Consider the following 14968-nt stretch of genomic DNA (forward strand, 5'->3'; position numbering starts at 1 on the left):
TGTCTGATTCCTTCAGAATTTGAAAATTTTCTCTGAAAGGCGTAAATTTGCGATTTTTGGATCAGACGAAGGTAACAAATTATGAAATTCATTAAAATTTGTCGCAAGCCTGCTGCATTTTCCCGCCTTATGTTCCCTGTATCTTCGATACTCATTATTACGGGCCTCTTGGACCTCTTTCTTCGGAAAGTTGTCCGATTGCCACTGGACTGTGAGTTAGATAGTTACGGGCATATTGTACCAAGGATATAGGGAAACAAATAATCGAGCAGTTTCTTTCAAACAGATTTTAAAATCATCATGTCTAATACTAATACTAGTTAAAACTTGTAAAATATCAAAAAACTGAACATGAGTTTTTCATCTAATTTAGTAATTTCGGCGGTAACTGTATAATTTTTGAAAAATAAGTCTGAGCCTTGCCTTGTCTGGTCTACAATGATCCCCAAACAACATCAAAATTCATTCTGAGTTCTTGTTTTTTGCTCTTTAACGAGTAACTGGCACGTTCCACGTGCCACTTTAGCAATTGTAACCGATAACTAATTTTTAGAAAACATTCTAAGTACCTAATCCACGCATGAAGTGAGGAAATGTCATATACCAGGTTTTCCTCATTTATCGGTCTCATCAGAATATTTTCTATTTGTTTCATAATAGTATTTTCAAATTTCGATTGAGGAGAAGGCCTGGAAATATTTTTGTTGAACATATCATTTGTATAAATCTTTTCGATATGGAGAAATTTGTAAATCAAAAATTCGTCATGAAACTGAGAGAAGATGAATAAAAAAATCTATAATGTTACCATTATTTAGGCATCTTAATATATTTTTATAAAATAGGGAGGTAGAGATGGGCAGAAATTTATATTTTCTACTCCCGTCTGTAAAATACATAATTACCGACCGATCTAGCGTGCGGGAAGCGTCACTTTACCACGTCAGTTTCCTTTCCCACGAATCCGAGCCACTTCGGACATTTCCGGGATTTTACCGCACGGATTTAGGAGCAATCGGATGTTTTCGGAGATATTTCCCACGCTTTGAATTTTGACGTTTGCCAATTCTGACAGTGAATGTATTCGTGTTGTTTTGCGAAAATGTACCCAAAAAGTAACGGTCGTAGAAAAAGTATAGTATGCAACTTTTTAACTCACTCGCTCCGCTGCGTTCCGCTCGTGTCAAATAAACTCGCGAGTTAAATGCTGTTTACCGCAATTGTTGCATAATATACTATTTTAGGAAGGTTTGAGCATTCATATAAAAAAACTGTGATCCCGTTTTTATCTAAGCAAAATTGAAGAATTTACTTTAGGTAATAGAAGAAGAACACAGATTCAATTAAATAACAGTCACGTGGAATCCAAAAAAAGAAAATTAATATGTCCTTATTGAAATCAGTAGCCTACACTTATCTATATTAAGTTTATCCATTGAAAAAAGGTATTTACTTATCGTGGCCACAAAACACGAAGCAGAAGTTCGACAGTTTTTTAAATATTTCTGCAAGAAAGCGGAGGCGTAACGCGTTCATGGTTAGCATGGAGATTTAATTGTTTTTAAATGTTTTAATTGTTTTTAAATAGTTCAAAGCCTGGTTGTTTAATGCTGCGGAAAATATCTTGGAAAAAACGAAAAGTAAAATTTGGAATTTTTCAAACTTTTTGGGTCATCCTGGCCCACCATGCGCCTTTATTTCATCATGTGTGGGATGGGATTAAAGGCCTATTCTTAAAAAAATATATTTTATTGTCCGTAGAAAAATGTTTCTGTATCGACGGCGCGGCTCGCAAACGGTCTTGGCGGGGGGGAGGTGAGGGCGGTAGACTACCGCCTCCGGTCGTGTCGGCTTGTTAGTGTATCAATCCGGCGTAATTCGCCAGATAGCGCTGCGAGTGACACATTTGTTAAAAATCCGGACGTAATGCGTGGCCGCCCCCGGGGGGACGCCCGGGCTAATTGAAATTTCAAACCGGCGGCAGCGTCGCCGCCACCGTTGCAATTTTGTTTCAAACGCACGCGACCACAAACGGTCCGCTTTAATCAAATTATTACGCATTAATTAAAATTTATTCAATTTGTTCGGTTATGCTTTGTACGTTTGATTATTGCGTTTGGTAGCTTTTTTTTTTCGCGTTACGCCCGTCCCCCCGCCCGCGGCACCACTCGTTTCGAAATTACAACGTAAAACCCGCCTCTCATGTGCCGCCCATCCGCCTTTGCGGCGTGCCCCTGCATCAAAAGCGTTATTTTTTAATTACAGTGCCTCGATTTTACCAAAAAAATGTTTACACGGCCCCTCCGCAAAATTTACACAATTTTGGGAATAAAATGTTCCGGGAATACGTAATCCCTCATGTTTTAGAATAAACTTTAATAACTTCCCTATTTCAAACTGCATCCTGTATTTTGTTTGGGTCACTTTATAGTATTTGTCAACAACTCAACAAATAAAATAAAAGAATAAAAAAAGGAATCCGATGACAATTTTCAAAGTCCTTTTGGTTTGTTTTTGGATACTTTGCATTTTTCAATAGCCTATTAGAAAAGTTAAAAAGTGGGTTTATTGCCGTTTTTACGTGGAATTCGGTGGCATACGAGAAATAAAATAAATCAATATATTTTTTAAATGGGCCACCCTGTATGTTTTTTGGTAATACGATCGAATTTGTCAATTGCATCTTGCCTCACAACTCTGGTTCTCAATTATTTCAACTAAAATTGGTGGATTTTTTAGGCAGTGAATATAGAAAATTTATCCAATCATATCGAACGCAACTAATTACAAATATCTGGAATATATTCAAAAGTGTTGTAGTAGTTAATGCAGAACATTGATAGAATTAGTTTAAAACAATATTATCACAACCTCATAGTAATGCATTCTATTGATAAGATGCTAGAATTATATAGTTACATTGTTTGGCATCGGTGATATGAAACTGGTGTTTAGATTTCTATCGCTATATGGGAGTAATCCTTTGGTCAAGATAGGAATCTTTACTTCAGCTTTCAACTTTTTCAAACTAAAAAAAAACTCATTGGTTATTGTTAATATTCGAGAAATAAAAGATGCGGTAGTAAACAGAATTTTCTATTTGATTTTTTAGATAGGTGATGTTTTTGGAAGCTTTGCATTTTTGGACACCCCTCGCGTATCCCGATTATTCTAAAGTTTATTAGAAAGATAAAAAATAGGTTCGTGCCGTTTTTACGTAGAATTATTTCCAAGAAATAAACTTCACTTTCATGTTTTGATAATTAGATTGAGTTTGTCAAGGGCAACTCAAAAATATACAAAACTCTATGGTTGATTTTAATATTAAGCTTATCATTTAAGTTTTGACAAAAAAAATCGTTTATCTTAGTTGGTTATGGCAAGTTTTTTAAGAACAAAATAACAGTTTCCTCTTATATTCATAAATTCTGTCCGAATACTGCTTTTTTTTTGTAATATGTGTTTCTAATTTTAATTAAAAGGTTAAAACCACCTATTCCTTCCTCCTGCGTTGGTTGTTGGTGAGTCGAACTTGCTAACGTTTTCAGTTTCAGTTAAGCTCTGAAGAAGCCAACAGGATGATTGGCAAAACATTAGCAAGTTCAACTCAACAAAAACCGACGCAGGAGTAATCCAGATCTTTTGTAAATAGTATTAGAGTAGCCTGAAGAAGTTTCTTTGAAAAATCGCCAATGGCAGTCTAGTAAACTTGAAAACTTTGAAAAATAAGACAGGCTACGATGTTATATATTCATATATATTTAGAAATGAAGAAGAACATCTATTTATCATCTATTACTGATCGAGATGCATAAAGAAGACAGTCGAATAAAAGAATTTTTTAACGATTAATGTCAAATTTAATTCGACGTGGATCATTTTGTAAACCATATTTACAACAAAGAAAACATGTAAATTGAGAAAATTAAGATTTTCACTAAATTATATATTTTTACATGACAATTGTTTCGACAACACCGGTGTTATCGAAACAATTGTCATGTCAAAATATATAATTTCGTGAAAATCTTAACTTTTAGTTCTTATTTGTTTTGATAAATGGATTTTCATCAAGTAAAAGCCACCTCAGTTCAATTTTTGAAAGAAGCGGAAATTGGTCTCTTGACTATTTGGTATTTTAAATTACCTCTACGTTGCCGAATATGTTCCCAAAACATTTGGTTTTTCAACAAATGTCTGCAAGATAAGGTTTTTCCCAAATTCGTAAAATTAAAAACCAACAACAAAAGTCCCGCTGCAAAGAAAATTAATATGTTGCCTTCAATCCGAATATATTTAAGCAGTTATTGCAGAAAAGTAGAAGATTCTGTCGAAATTATTAAATCGCGGGCCATCCTAAAAAAATACAAATGCAAGCCATATAAATTTGATCTGATTCAAAACTCACAACGCCGAATAGAGTTTTGTAATTGGTATTCACATAAAATAAATTCTGAAAATAATTTTGGCATATAGTATAGACAAAAGTCAAGATTTTCGTGTCAAGAAAATTAGCATGTAACGGGAACGGTTTTAATATTTCATGTTTTATGCTGGGAAAATAAACATTTTAAAGTTATTGAAAACATCGTCCCCGAAATAGAAGAATAATAATTTATATTTGGAAGACGACGAAGCTTTTGCTTGAAGGTATTAGACAATGATTCAGTAGAAATACTAAAAGATTGTCGAACTTCAATTGTTTCAATTTTTTGTTTACGCAATGTTTGGGGCAGATATATTAGACGGGGAGGCGCGAATTTTAAGCCACTCGATTATGATCCCTACAAAGCAATATTGCCAAAATGAAGATGAAGAAATTGAAAATACAGTACCAGAAGCAAATACACCATTAGCTATTACGGAAGATTCAATCAATTATTAGAAAAAAATTATTGTAAACTAATACAATTCCAAGAACATCAACCTAAAGATGGTATGGGAGGGAAGTGCCACAAGAACACATAGAGATCATTCAGGTTGAGAACACAGAACTTTATTTACTTCTTCGTGAAGTATCTACTACTGAAAAAAAAAAGGTTATTTTTAGCAATTGTGTACGCAGGAAATTATCTGGTCATGTGTCACATTTAAAAATTAATCGAAATGCAATTTTTTGTAGCTCATTTGCAATCCTATGGAAAATGAGGAGGGTACCCCAAGCATTGATATAAGCAGTCAACAGTTAAATTGAGAAATGTGGCGGCTTATACAAATATTCTGCAACAAGCTAAAAAAATTGTGATTTATAAAAAATTGGGATCATTCAACGTGCTACTAGATAAATAACATATGACTCAATCAATATTTAAGTTTCCGTACCCAAAGGCTAAAAACAGGTACCCTATTTAATAAGACTCCACTGTCTGTCCGTCTGTCTCCAGGCTCTATCTCATGAACCATGATAGCTACACAGTTGACATTTTTACGGATAATGTATGTATGTTGCTGCTATAAGACCAATAACTAAAAACAGCAACACTGTTAATTCCAAATTGCTCTTAAATCGTGATAACCAGACCATTGAAATTTCCACAGATAATAAAAAACAAATATCTAAAAACAGAAAAATTGGCGCCAGCGGGCGCCCGTTTCTTTGCATAGTACAGAACCCTTATCGTGCGCGAGTCCGATTTTGGTTAATAAAATATTCTCTAATGTTTAATAGGTATTAGTGAATTCGAATGGGGAAGAGGCGACCCAGCGAATCTCATTGGAATAGTTTTGCCAGGAACAGAACTAAAATTTAAAGGGGCTACAAAGCATGGTATTATAGATACCTGATTCGAAAGAAATTCTGAAAAATGATGAAACAAATATTCGAAACCTTGTTCATAAAGGTTCAGTTAGTTTTGGACAAGGATATAAACGCAGTAATGGTTGAAGAATATGCAATTCAACATACTAGAAGAAGCTGTAGAGTCATGTTGGGCAAGAGTGCGCATTTTTTTTTCTATGGTCATAAAATTGTAATAATTGTACAAAATAAATTGAAATAAAAGTATTTATTTAAAGGATTTATTGATTTAACAATTACATAACATGAAATTCAATTTACTTAATTGTAATTAAAGAAATAAAATAAAATAAATGTTAGTCAGAATGCGCACACTTACCCCAATATTGGGGTAAACGTGCGCAGCACTGCGGGTAAGTGTGCGCATTTGTAATAATTTAAACCAAAACTTGTTACATATAGTTACACCATATTTAATGTTATAAATATAATTTTTATCAATACAAATACAAAATACAAATATATAATTTTTGGCAAATGCTGTTTAACTTGATTTTTATCGAGAATAAGGCTTAGAGTAGTTAACAGTTTTGAATAGAGATAAATTCAAATGAGATCGTTTTTAACGAATATGATAAAATCTTAATTATTAGAACATATATCACATATGAAAGCACCAGTTTCATAATGAGTGCACTGTTCATGCCACCAGCTATGACATAAGCTACATTTAATCCAATCCTCTGTAGGTGGATCAACGTATTTTTCACCACACAATGCACAGTAAGCATTTTCCTTAAAATCATTAATATTTTCTTGACTAGCCTTAACTTTAACAGCCTTATCTTTGGTAGTAGTATTCTTCTTTGTTTTTTTTTTTAGAATTTTCAGTTTTATTTGCTCTAGCTATGCTAGTTGACGTGGGTTGTCGTAAATTCAAGTCAGGGTGCCTTTTTAAAAATCCATACACCCAATCACGTCCAGCCATTTTCGACTTTTGATTAAACCGATGAGGAATATGATTTATTTCAGCATACTCGTAGATCAATGTTCTTACAGTTGTCATATTAAGACCATGATAGAGATCATCACATCTTTTTAAATAATTATATATTTCATTTTCTTGCTCACTTGTGAAAGTTGAAGTAAATCTTCCTAATTTTAGAGCAGTTGAATCAGATTTTAATCGCTTCCTGAGAGTACTCTCTTTCATTCCAACCTGTTCAGCTGCTTTTATTTTACTTAAACCTTCGGCAGTCAATCGCTTAGCAGCATCAAATTGATCACGGGTAACAACGGACCTGTGTGGAGCCTTCCGCTTGTAATTTCGAGGCATTGTAGTTTTTTTTTAAGAAATATATAAGTATAACCTGAAACAAATAACAACGAGTGTCAATACACAAAGAACTCACTATCGGGGTAAAAGTACGCATTAAAATATGCGTACTCTTACCCCACAACCGTATGCGTACACTTAACCCTAATCGCCTTTAAAGATTTAGTTTAAAATTACACATTTTTGCGTCATTCTACCAAGTTTTGATGTATAGCTGATAAAATTAGATATATAAACGAGCATAATTGGACATAATTAATACTAATTACCGCTACATAAATATAACAGTATTTGAATTCTAAATTGGAAAAAATGGTAAGAATAATAATCAAAATTTTTACTTACCAATATTACTAAAACTACGTAACTTTGCCAGACAAGACTCTAGTCTTTTGTCCAACGTCGTAGTGACTACTGAAGGCAGTTGATTCCCCTACTCTACTGTCAACGGTTTTATAAATAATAAGCCTGCGCACAATTGCCCCACATGACTCAAATAATCTTTTTTTTTTTAATTAAATTCTGGAAACAATAGGTTTGTATCTTTTACTAAATAGTTTTTTTAAGAATCGATCTTCTGGAAGGAACAAAAAGTTCTTTACAGAACATGTTTTTAACTCGGTATACCGGTTTTAACTGGTTGCTAAGGCTAAAAGCTTCTGCTAAAACTTCTGCTTATAAAATTACAGAATTGCCCATTACATGCTGAATTGCTGAATACATGAAATAGACAATTACGCAAATTCGGGGTAGCATTTATATACTGTCCAGTACCAAACAATGACAGATTTGAGAAATAGCCACTGAAATAGCCTGTAGATGGCTTACAAGCACGGCCGTTTATTATTTGTAACCACTTCCATTTCCACAAGATAAGAAATTAAGATTTTTTTTTGCAAAATTAAAACGATTTTTTTTTAAATTTCTTTTAATCAATAATGACTAGTTTAATTATTTTAGTGGTTTAAAAATGTGTATTTGTGTAGTTTAAATAAAATTGCTCTGTTTTAAATTACATACATGTCACGGCCAACTGGTGAAGTTTTCATTGTTTACAATAAAGAATTCAACACAGTTAAAAAAATCTTAGCGAAAAATATAATACGGTAAAATAAATGCAGATCAAAGGAACAACACAATTGATTCGTACCGAACTCCGACTGACGATAGCTTACCGTCACCGTCGCGATTTTCCCATCTTTCTTTATAAGCGTGAAAAGAAAAGTTTATTTCTAATAGTTCCTATAGAAAAAAGATTTCTTTCGAAATCAGGCACAAACAACACATTTTGAAGCTCTCGTTGCACTAGGCGGTGATTCACTTTTTCCAGTATTTTTCATTAAAAGTGATATACATGCTAGCACCTGAATCTGCAATCCAAACTTCGCTGTCATCATCAGAGGTTAATAATTACGATGTAGTGACATCAGAAAGATCCGCCGACGCTCTCTCCGATTCATGGGTATTATTCCTGCTTTCCTTTGGACACTCGAGAACTCAACGTCCGTTTACTTTACAAAAAGTGCATTTTGTTCTCTTCCTGAGTTCACTTTCTTGGTGGTCCCTTTCCTAATAACTGCCTTTTGGACATGAAAAACAAGTACATTCACACCTATCTTCTTTAATGAGCCTAATTATAAGGTTAACCTTCTTCCGTTCGGCTTCCGGTGTACAGTCCCAAGCTATTCTAAACCATGAGAATTTGGTTGGTAAGCTGCTAAGTATTCTTCACAAAACCACTGATTCACAAGGTTTTCAAGCGGAGCCCTTAAACCTTTTGCATATACTCTTCAATTTTCATTTTTCAAACGTCTTGCGGCGAACCACAGTTTGGATGCATTTTTTTTCGGCCGAGCTAAGAAGAGTTACCTCAGCTTGCGATGACGTCTTCATCTATATTTTCCACTCGTCCGCGTTTGCTTTGTCGGGCTCGTCTCCAGTCCGAATCCCAACACCTGTGAGTTCTTTGCTTGTTGCAAAAACGTTATCCCAAATTTCTACAAAGAATAGTTGGACCCTTCAATTTTTTTTAATTCCAATACCGCTAAGAGAACTTGTAAAGCACTACCGACTTTAAAAGTAACAACTTTACACTAAGGCGCAGTGAAAACGTGCTGGGCCCATAACCTGTTGAAGTTTTTATTGTTTAGAATAAAGGATTCAACACAGTTAAAAAAATCTTAGGGCAGTTTATTAAAATAAAATTAGTGAAAAATAAAATACCGTAAAATAAATGCAGACCAACGGAACAACGCAGTTGCCTAATATTAAAAACAACCACATTTTGGGATGCTCTTGACAAACTCAATCTAATTATCCAAAAATGACAAATTTAAACAATATAAGTAAAGTTTATCTCTTGAAAATAATTCTACGTAAAAACGGCGCAAACCCACTTTTTACCTTTTCAATAAGCTATAGCCAAACGGGGATAAGAATGCAAAGCTTCCAAAAACATCCGGTATCTAAAAAATCAAAAAGAAAATTCTGTTTACGGCATCTTCCATTTCCCGAAAAACTAGCAGCGCAGCGAAAACCGCATCGCTATATTAAATACCCCGTAAAACCATATAAAAGTGGACACCCGGTACATTAATAATAATAATAACAACAATAATAAATGAGTTTTTTTTTATTGGAGAAAGTTGAGAGCTGAAGCAAAGATTCCTATCTTGACCAAAGGATTGCTCCCATATAGCAATAGAAATATAAACACCAGTTTCATATCACCGACACCCAACAATGTAACTATATAATTTTAGCATCTTATAATAATAATTCTAGTCATGTTCTGCATTAACTATTACAACACTTTTTAATATTTTCCAGAAATTTGTAGTTAATTACGTTCGATCTGATTGCATGGATTTTCAATATTCACCGTCTAAAAATCCACCAATTTTAGTTGAAATAATTGAAAACCAGGGTTCTGAGGCAAAGAAGTACAATTTTTACCATGAAAAATATGTTTCTGTTTCACGTTGCCTCTCTCTCGGGCTATACAAGAAAATCATTAAAAAATAATTGCCTTTCTAGCATATTGCACATAAACCTAGAATTGCACCGAAATTCTTTATAAATCTGCTAAAAATTCCTCCACAATACTTTAAAATTCCCCGAAAATCCTCCAAATTCTCGGAAATATTCAGTGCTCAAAAAATGTAATTGGAATTTCCCTGAAATCCGTTTCCTTAGTACCGTAAAATATCCCAATGATTTTCTGCACGAAATACACTTTTATTTAAGATAAATAAGTAAACAAAATGTATCGAACATTAAAGCGTTTTACTCAAATTGAAATCATCAAAACCGCCATGGAAAGAATTTGGTTTAAACAGGAGAACATGCAGTTTAGATGTATTTTTTCAACATTTTATTGATTGGTTGACACGGGGCAAGAAAAAAAAACAGAATTTAAGTTCAAGGTGGCCTGTGGCGGAATGCTGCCGCAAAAAATTTTCTTTAGGGCAAAGAAGTGGAGTCTAAATGGCCTTATGTTACTTTTTATTATTTCAAGATAACCGTAGCTCCGAATTACGATTTTAATTCATTTAGAGCTAAACTCAAAGGAACCGAAATTGCCCGAGGCCCGCCCTGAACGGTCTGACGGGAATATTTTCGGCAAATTATCCGTGTGGGTTTCATCGAGGAAACAAGGGCTACTCGACTTCCGACGAATTTAAACCGGCTCCGAGCTACCCGCAAAATTCCTCAAAATTAATATCTTCTCTTTAGGGTGGGGAGGTTTTCGTTATCCGCCCATTATTTGATTCACTTTCGTCCACAACAGGACCGGATCAATTAACCAGACAGGTTCTAAATAATACCGGAAATGTGAGAAACTAATCGGGTTTTGCACCGACGGTTTTTGGCACAATTTTTCTTCTTCGGGGGTTTCCTTTGATTTTAGTGATAAATTTATGTAGTCTAATTTTGGTATTTTCCTCACCTTCAGTGTTTTGGAAGTCTGTTTATGGAAAAAACAATTATATCTTAAGTCCTTGTATCATTTATAACAAATGAAGCTTTTAATTATAACTACTGGGATTTTGTTAAAGCTCAACTTATTGAGATATATCGTTCTGATTTGATTATTGAAACTTGCAACATATATAAAATATTTCAAAAAACGTCTCGTTTACAAGGCAATATTATGTATAGAAGGCCTCCAAACATTTTCTTTTATTATTTCTGAAACGGTGTAAGATACCTAAATAAAATTTAGCTTGATTGGTTCACAAAAGTTACTGCTGACAAAATTGTAATATTTTGTAGAGTGTGACTTTATTGACTTCTCTTATTTTTAGTTTCTTGTCCAAAGATCATATTTTTAAAACAACTTTTCATGAGAAAAAAAAACTCTTATTTTAAAGTAAAAAAATGTTTGTTTTTCGAATTTCAGAAATAATTAAAATTAATTTAATTCATTTATTTATTCTAGAAATTTTTGAAACACCAGTAAGTTTCAATTTTTTTCGGTTTTCGATAAAATATTGCTTCCAAATTAAATACAAAATTTATTTGAAAAAACTGTAAATGGTTACCCGTTTTCGTCGTTGGCAAAATATAATTTTTTTAAATAAAATTAAATGATATTTTCGTTGATATTAGTACCTTTTTTTTAGAAAATTGTATCACAATTCCCAATCCATATTTTTTCTTCTTTTTTATGGTTTTTCTGACTGAATTAAAACATTCTCTACGTAGGAGCGCTCGAACCAATTTGGTATAGCATCGAATTCGTGCCAAAACGTATAATGTCGATGCCCTGGAGTATCAGTTCAACTCCGATTCGCAGGTCGGTCTCGGGTACACTAAATCAGTTCCAGAAGTGCTCCCCCTTCATCATCCTCGTACAACGCTACGTCAAATTCAAGACGCTGCGCGTATACATTCGGATTTGTTGTGAAACCCATCCCTTTAGTCGCGTATGATAAATATCTTAACAGCCGCAGAGATCAGCGTTCCTGGGAGAGAGTTACTGACAAAAGACGAGCTTTCTCCGCGTTTACCCCCGACGTTTCTGCGATTTCCTTTTGTGCCGTTGTGGATGTGTTTTGGTCGGGGGGCGGTGGGGGCGCGGCGAAGGGACTCTGTGTGTGCGTTCTTATTAAGTCCGACGGCGTACAACATCTACACCTTCCATTATATGGGTTTAGTTACAATGACACTACGGGAAGCCAATTTGTAAGTGGATTAAATCCGGGCCCCGGATTGTTGCGGATATTTATCCGGTTTTCGTATAATTGGGATTTACCAAATTACGGCAGATTTAATACGCCCGGATTTCTATTGGCCCGCGATTAAGTATACCGGCTATTTATTTTTACTTAAGCCGTTTTCCCTATACCTGTAAGAGTAACGTCCGTCCGCTTTGGCAATAACCTTTACGAACTGCGCGGGATTGCTAATATTGTGTAGCGGATTGCGTAGACTGCGGCGCACTTTAGCAATGTGGTAGCGAACGAGATTCCAAAGTCGCATTTAAGCAGCTTTTAATGGATAAGCAAATATAAGATAGGAAAATTGGCAAACTCCAATTAAATATTTAGAAACAAATTGAAAATTATTTTAGGATGTATTATAAATATGATCAACGTTGGATTGCATACCGATTGCAAATATTGCGACGGGATTGTAAGGCTTACTGACGAATTTAGCAAAACAGTGTTAAAACCATATTAATAACAAAACTTAAAACGTTATTATATAAGAAACAGAATAGATGAACACATTCAAAAATGTAAAGATGACTACATGTTTGTATGAATTACTTGCGTCTGAACTGCACACCGAGTAAACTCTGCCAAAGTCAGTAGCCACACATCGAATTAATATTTAGAAGCAAGTTTAAATTTACATTAATTACGTGTGGATTGCTCATCGGTGGGATTGCTCTGGGCATTGCACAGATTGCGCATTAAAATAAAGAAAAATAATCGAAAACATCATCATCAAATCACAAACATCTTACCTTTTTTGCTGCTCATATCGTCGGAAAGTACGGTTGGGGGCGGACTTAAGGGCTGCAGCGGAAAAGAGTTGCCTGGCGAGTACCAAGGGCTCGGCCTCCAGCCGCTTTGGTTGCCGTTGAGAAGCCTCAGCTTATCGTAGACGCTGTCATTTCCCGTCGAGGAAGGAGGACTCTGCGTTGCTTGCTCTTTTTGGGCCGCCAGATTTCGCAGCACCCTGTTGATTGATGACACCTGAAAGGGCGAAAAATATGTTTATTTTGGATCACCGTACTATTTGCCGATATGAATGGAAGATGTTGGATGGGGGTACTTAGGATAACCAGATATTATTTAACGTCAGTTGTCATATACATACAGTGTGTTGGCTTAGTTGAGGCACGTTGCAAAGTTTCTTTTCAATGTGTTTCTTAATGAGATAGCGCTTTCGTTTGTCATGATACAGTGAAAAGTTTTATACTTTGAACGATATTCCTAATTTTGCAATAGTTTACAACAGTACAATTGTAATGAAAAACCATATTAAAATTAAAAATTGTTTTTGAACTTTCTAATTTAAGACGGCTGGCAAGTGAAAACGTTCCCACTTCCATTTCTGCTCCGAATATTACTTGGATACCCACGTCTTAAATGCTAGTCCCTCCCATCCACCCCAGTCCCCAACTAAGAAAACTTTTCAATTAAACACGACAGCGTGTGTTATGCACGTATATGTGCTCGCGGAAAAGGTAAAAAAAACAATCCGGACAGATGCAGAATGGATGTTTCAAAGGGGGGAGAGAGTCGAAGATAAAATGGGATTTCAAAAGACGAACTTGCGCGTTTCGTGGAAAAATCCATAAAGTTTTTGTTTTGCCGGGGTGGATAAAAGGACACGACGGAGAACACCGGCGATGCGAAGGAGAAGAGGGTTGCCATGGCAATTTGCATGCATCAAAACGGCGGATCCAAGATTTAATTCGTACGCCGCGAAAATCGGGCCCGGGGGATGATAAAAACGGTGAAGAGGGGAGAAGCGCGGAGGAGTAACGGGGGTAGGGGTGTAAACCGAGCAAAGGTAAAATATAAAACGGCGATTTGCGTTGCAATTTGTGTCGTCACGTTTTACGTCACGGAGAAAGTTTTGGCTCCTCCGCATAAGACCAATTTACATGAACTTTTTTTTAACATAATTTAAATATAATACTGGGGAAAATTATCCATTGGCGTTGTGGTGTTAATACTAGTTAATATTAAATTATTAAAAATTATATTTTCTAAATTGTTTTTAACTCGTTTTCTGCTTAATATTGCAAGTATTTATTATTTTTAATTTGTATTACAAACGAAGCTTACCAATATTATGTTATTATTATAATTACTATCATATAGCAGAAAGCTACTTCCAAAATTATATCCAATTTCAATGTTGATTCAAGACAAAACAAGTTAATCCCGAAGAAATTCATTTTGAGCCCTACAACCTTTGTATAATTTTTTTTTCTAAATTTGGAAATAAATAGGCTAGGAAAAAATACTAAAATCAACCAAATTTGATTTTTCTCAAATACCTCTTACTGCAACACCGACAATTTAATTCTGATAGCGTGGTAACATTATGCATCTAATTAACAACGTTTGTTATAGTAAACAACTTTTATCCCATTTAACTTTTTAATAGAACATTCTATACATTGTTACTTGAGATTGTTTCAAAGATCGTTTTCATAAATATTTACTTTGCCGCTATTTGGCTCAGTCTTGCCTGAAATCACTAAAAAAATATGAAGGAAGAATCAAGCAAGGAATGCAGTGAGTTAGTCTTATATTATATTAACTGTATATAGACAAATACCATAAATATTCACAATTTAGAAGTTCAAGCGTTGTATTCAGGATGTTCATCGAATTATGCGTTTCGTTTGACAGTCCTCGACGGCTGAG

At 34.6% G+C, this 14968-nt stretch overlaps 1 protein-coding gene across 3 annotated transcripts in view; it reads right to left on the reverse strand.

The window, feature by feature from the left end:
• LOC132705032 (paired box protein Pax-6-like) overlaps positions 1-14968 on the reverse strand; it is a 64136-nt gene that overhangs the window by 27976 nt on the left and 21192 nt on the right. For all 3 annotated transcript variants that reach the window (XM_060675446.1, XM_060675444.1, XM_060675445.1), the window contains exon 5: positions 13048-13279. In XM_060675446.1, the coding sequence (XP_060531429.1) occupies positions 13048-13279 (232 nt within the window). The remainder of the gene's footprint in view (positions 1-13047; positions 13280-14968) is intronic.

The sequence above is a fragment of the Cylas formicarius genome, unplaced genomic scaffold (assembly GCF_029955315.1).
Source record: "Cylas formicarius isolate icCylForm1 unplaced genomic scaffold, icCylForm1.1 PGA_scaffold_7__23_contigs__length_41026272, whole genome shotgun sequence".
NCBI classification, from domain to species: Eukaryota; Metazoa; Arthropoda; class Insecta; order Coleoptera; family Brentidae; genus Cylas; species Cylas formicarius.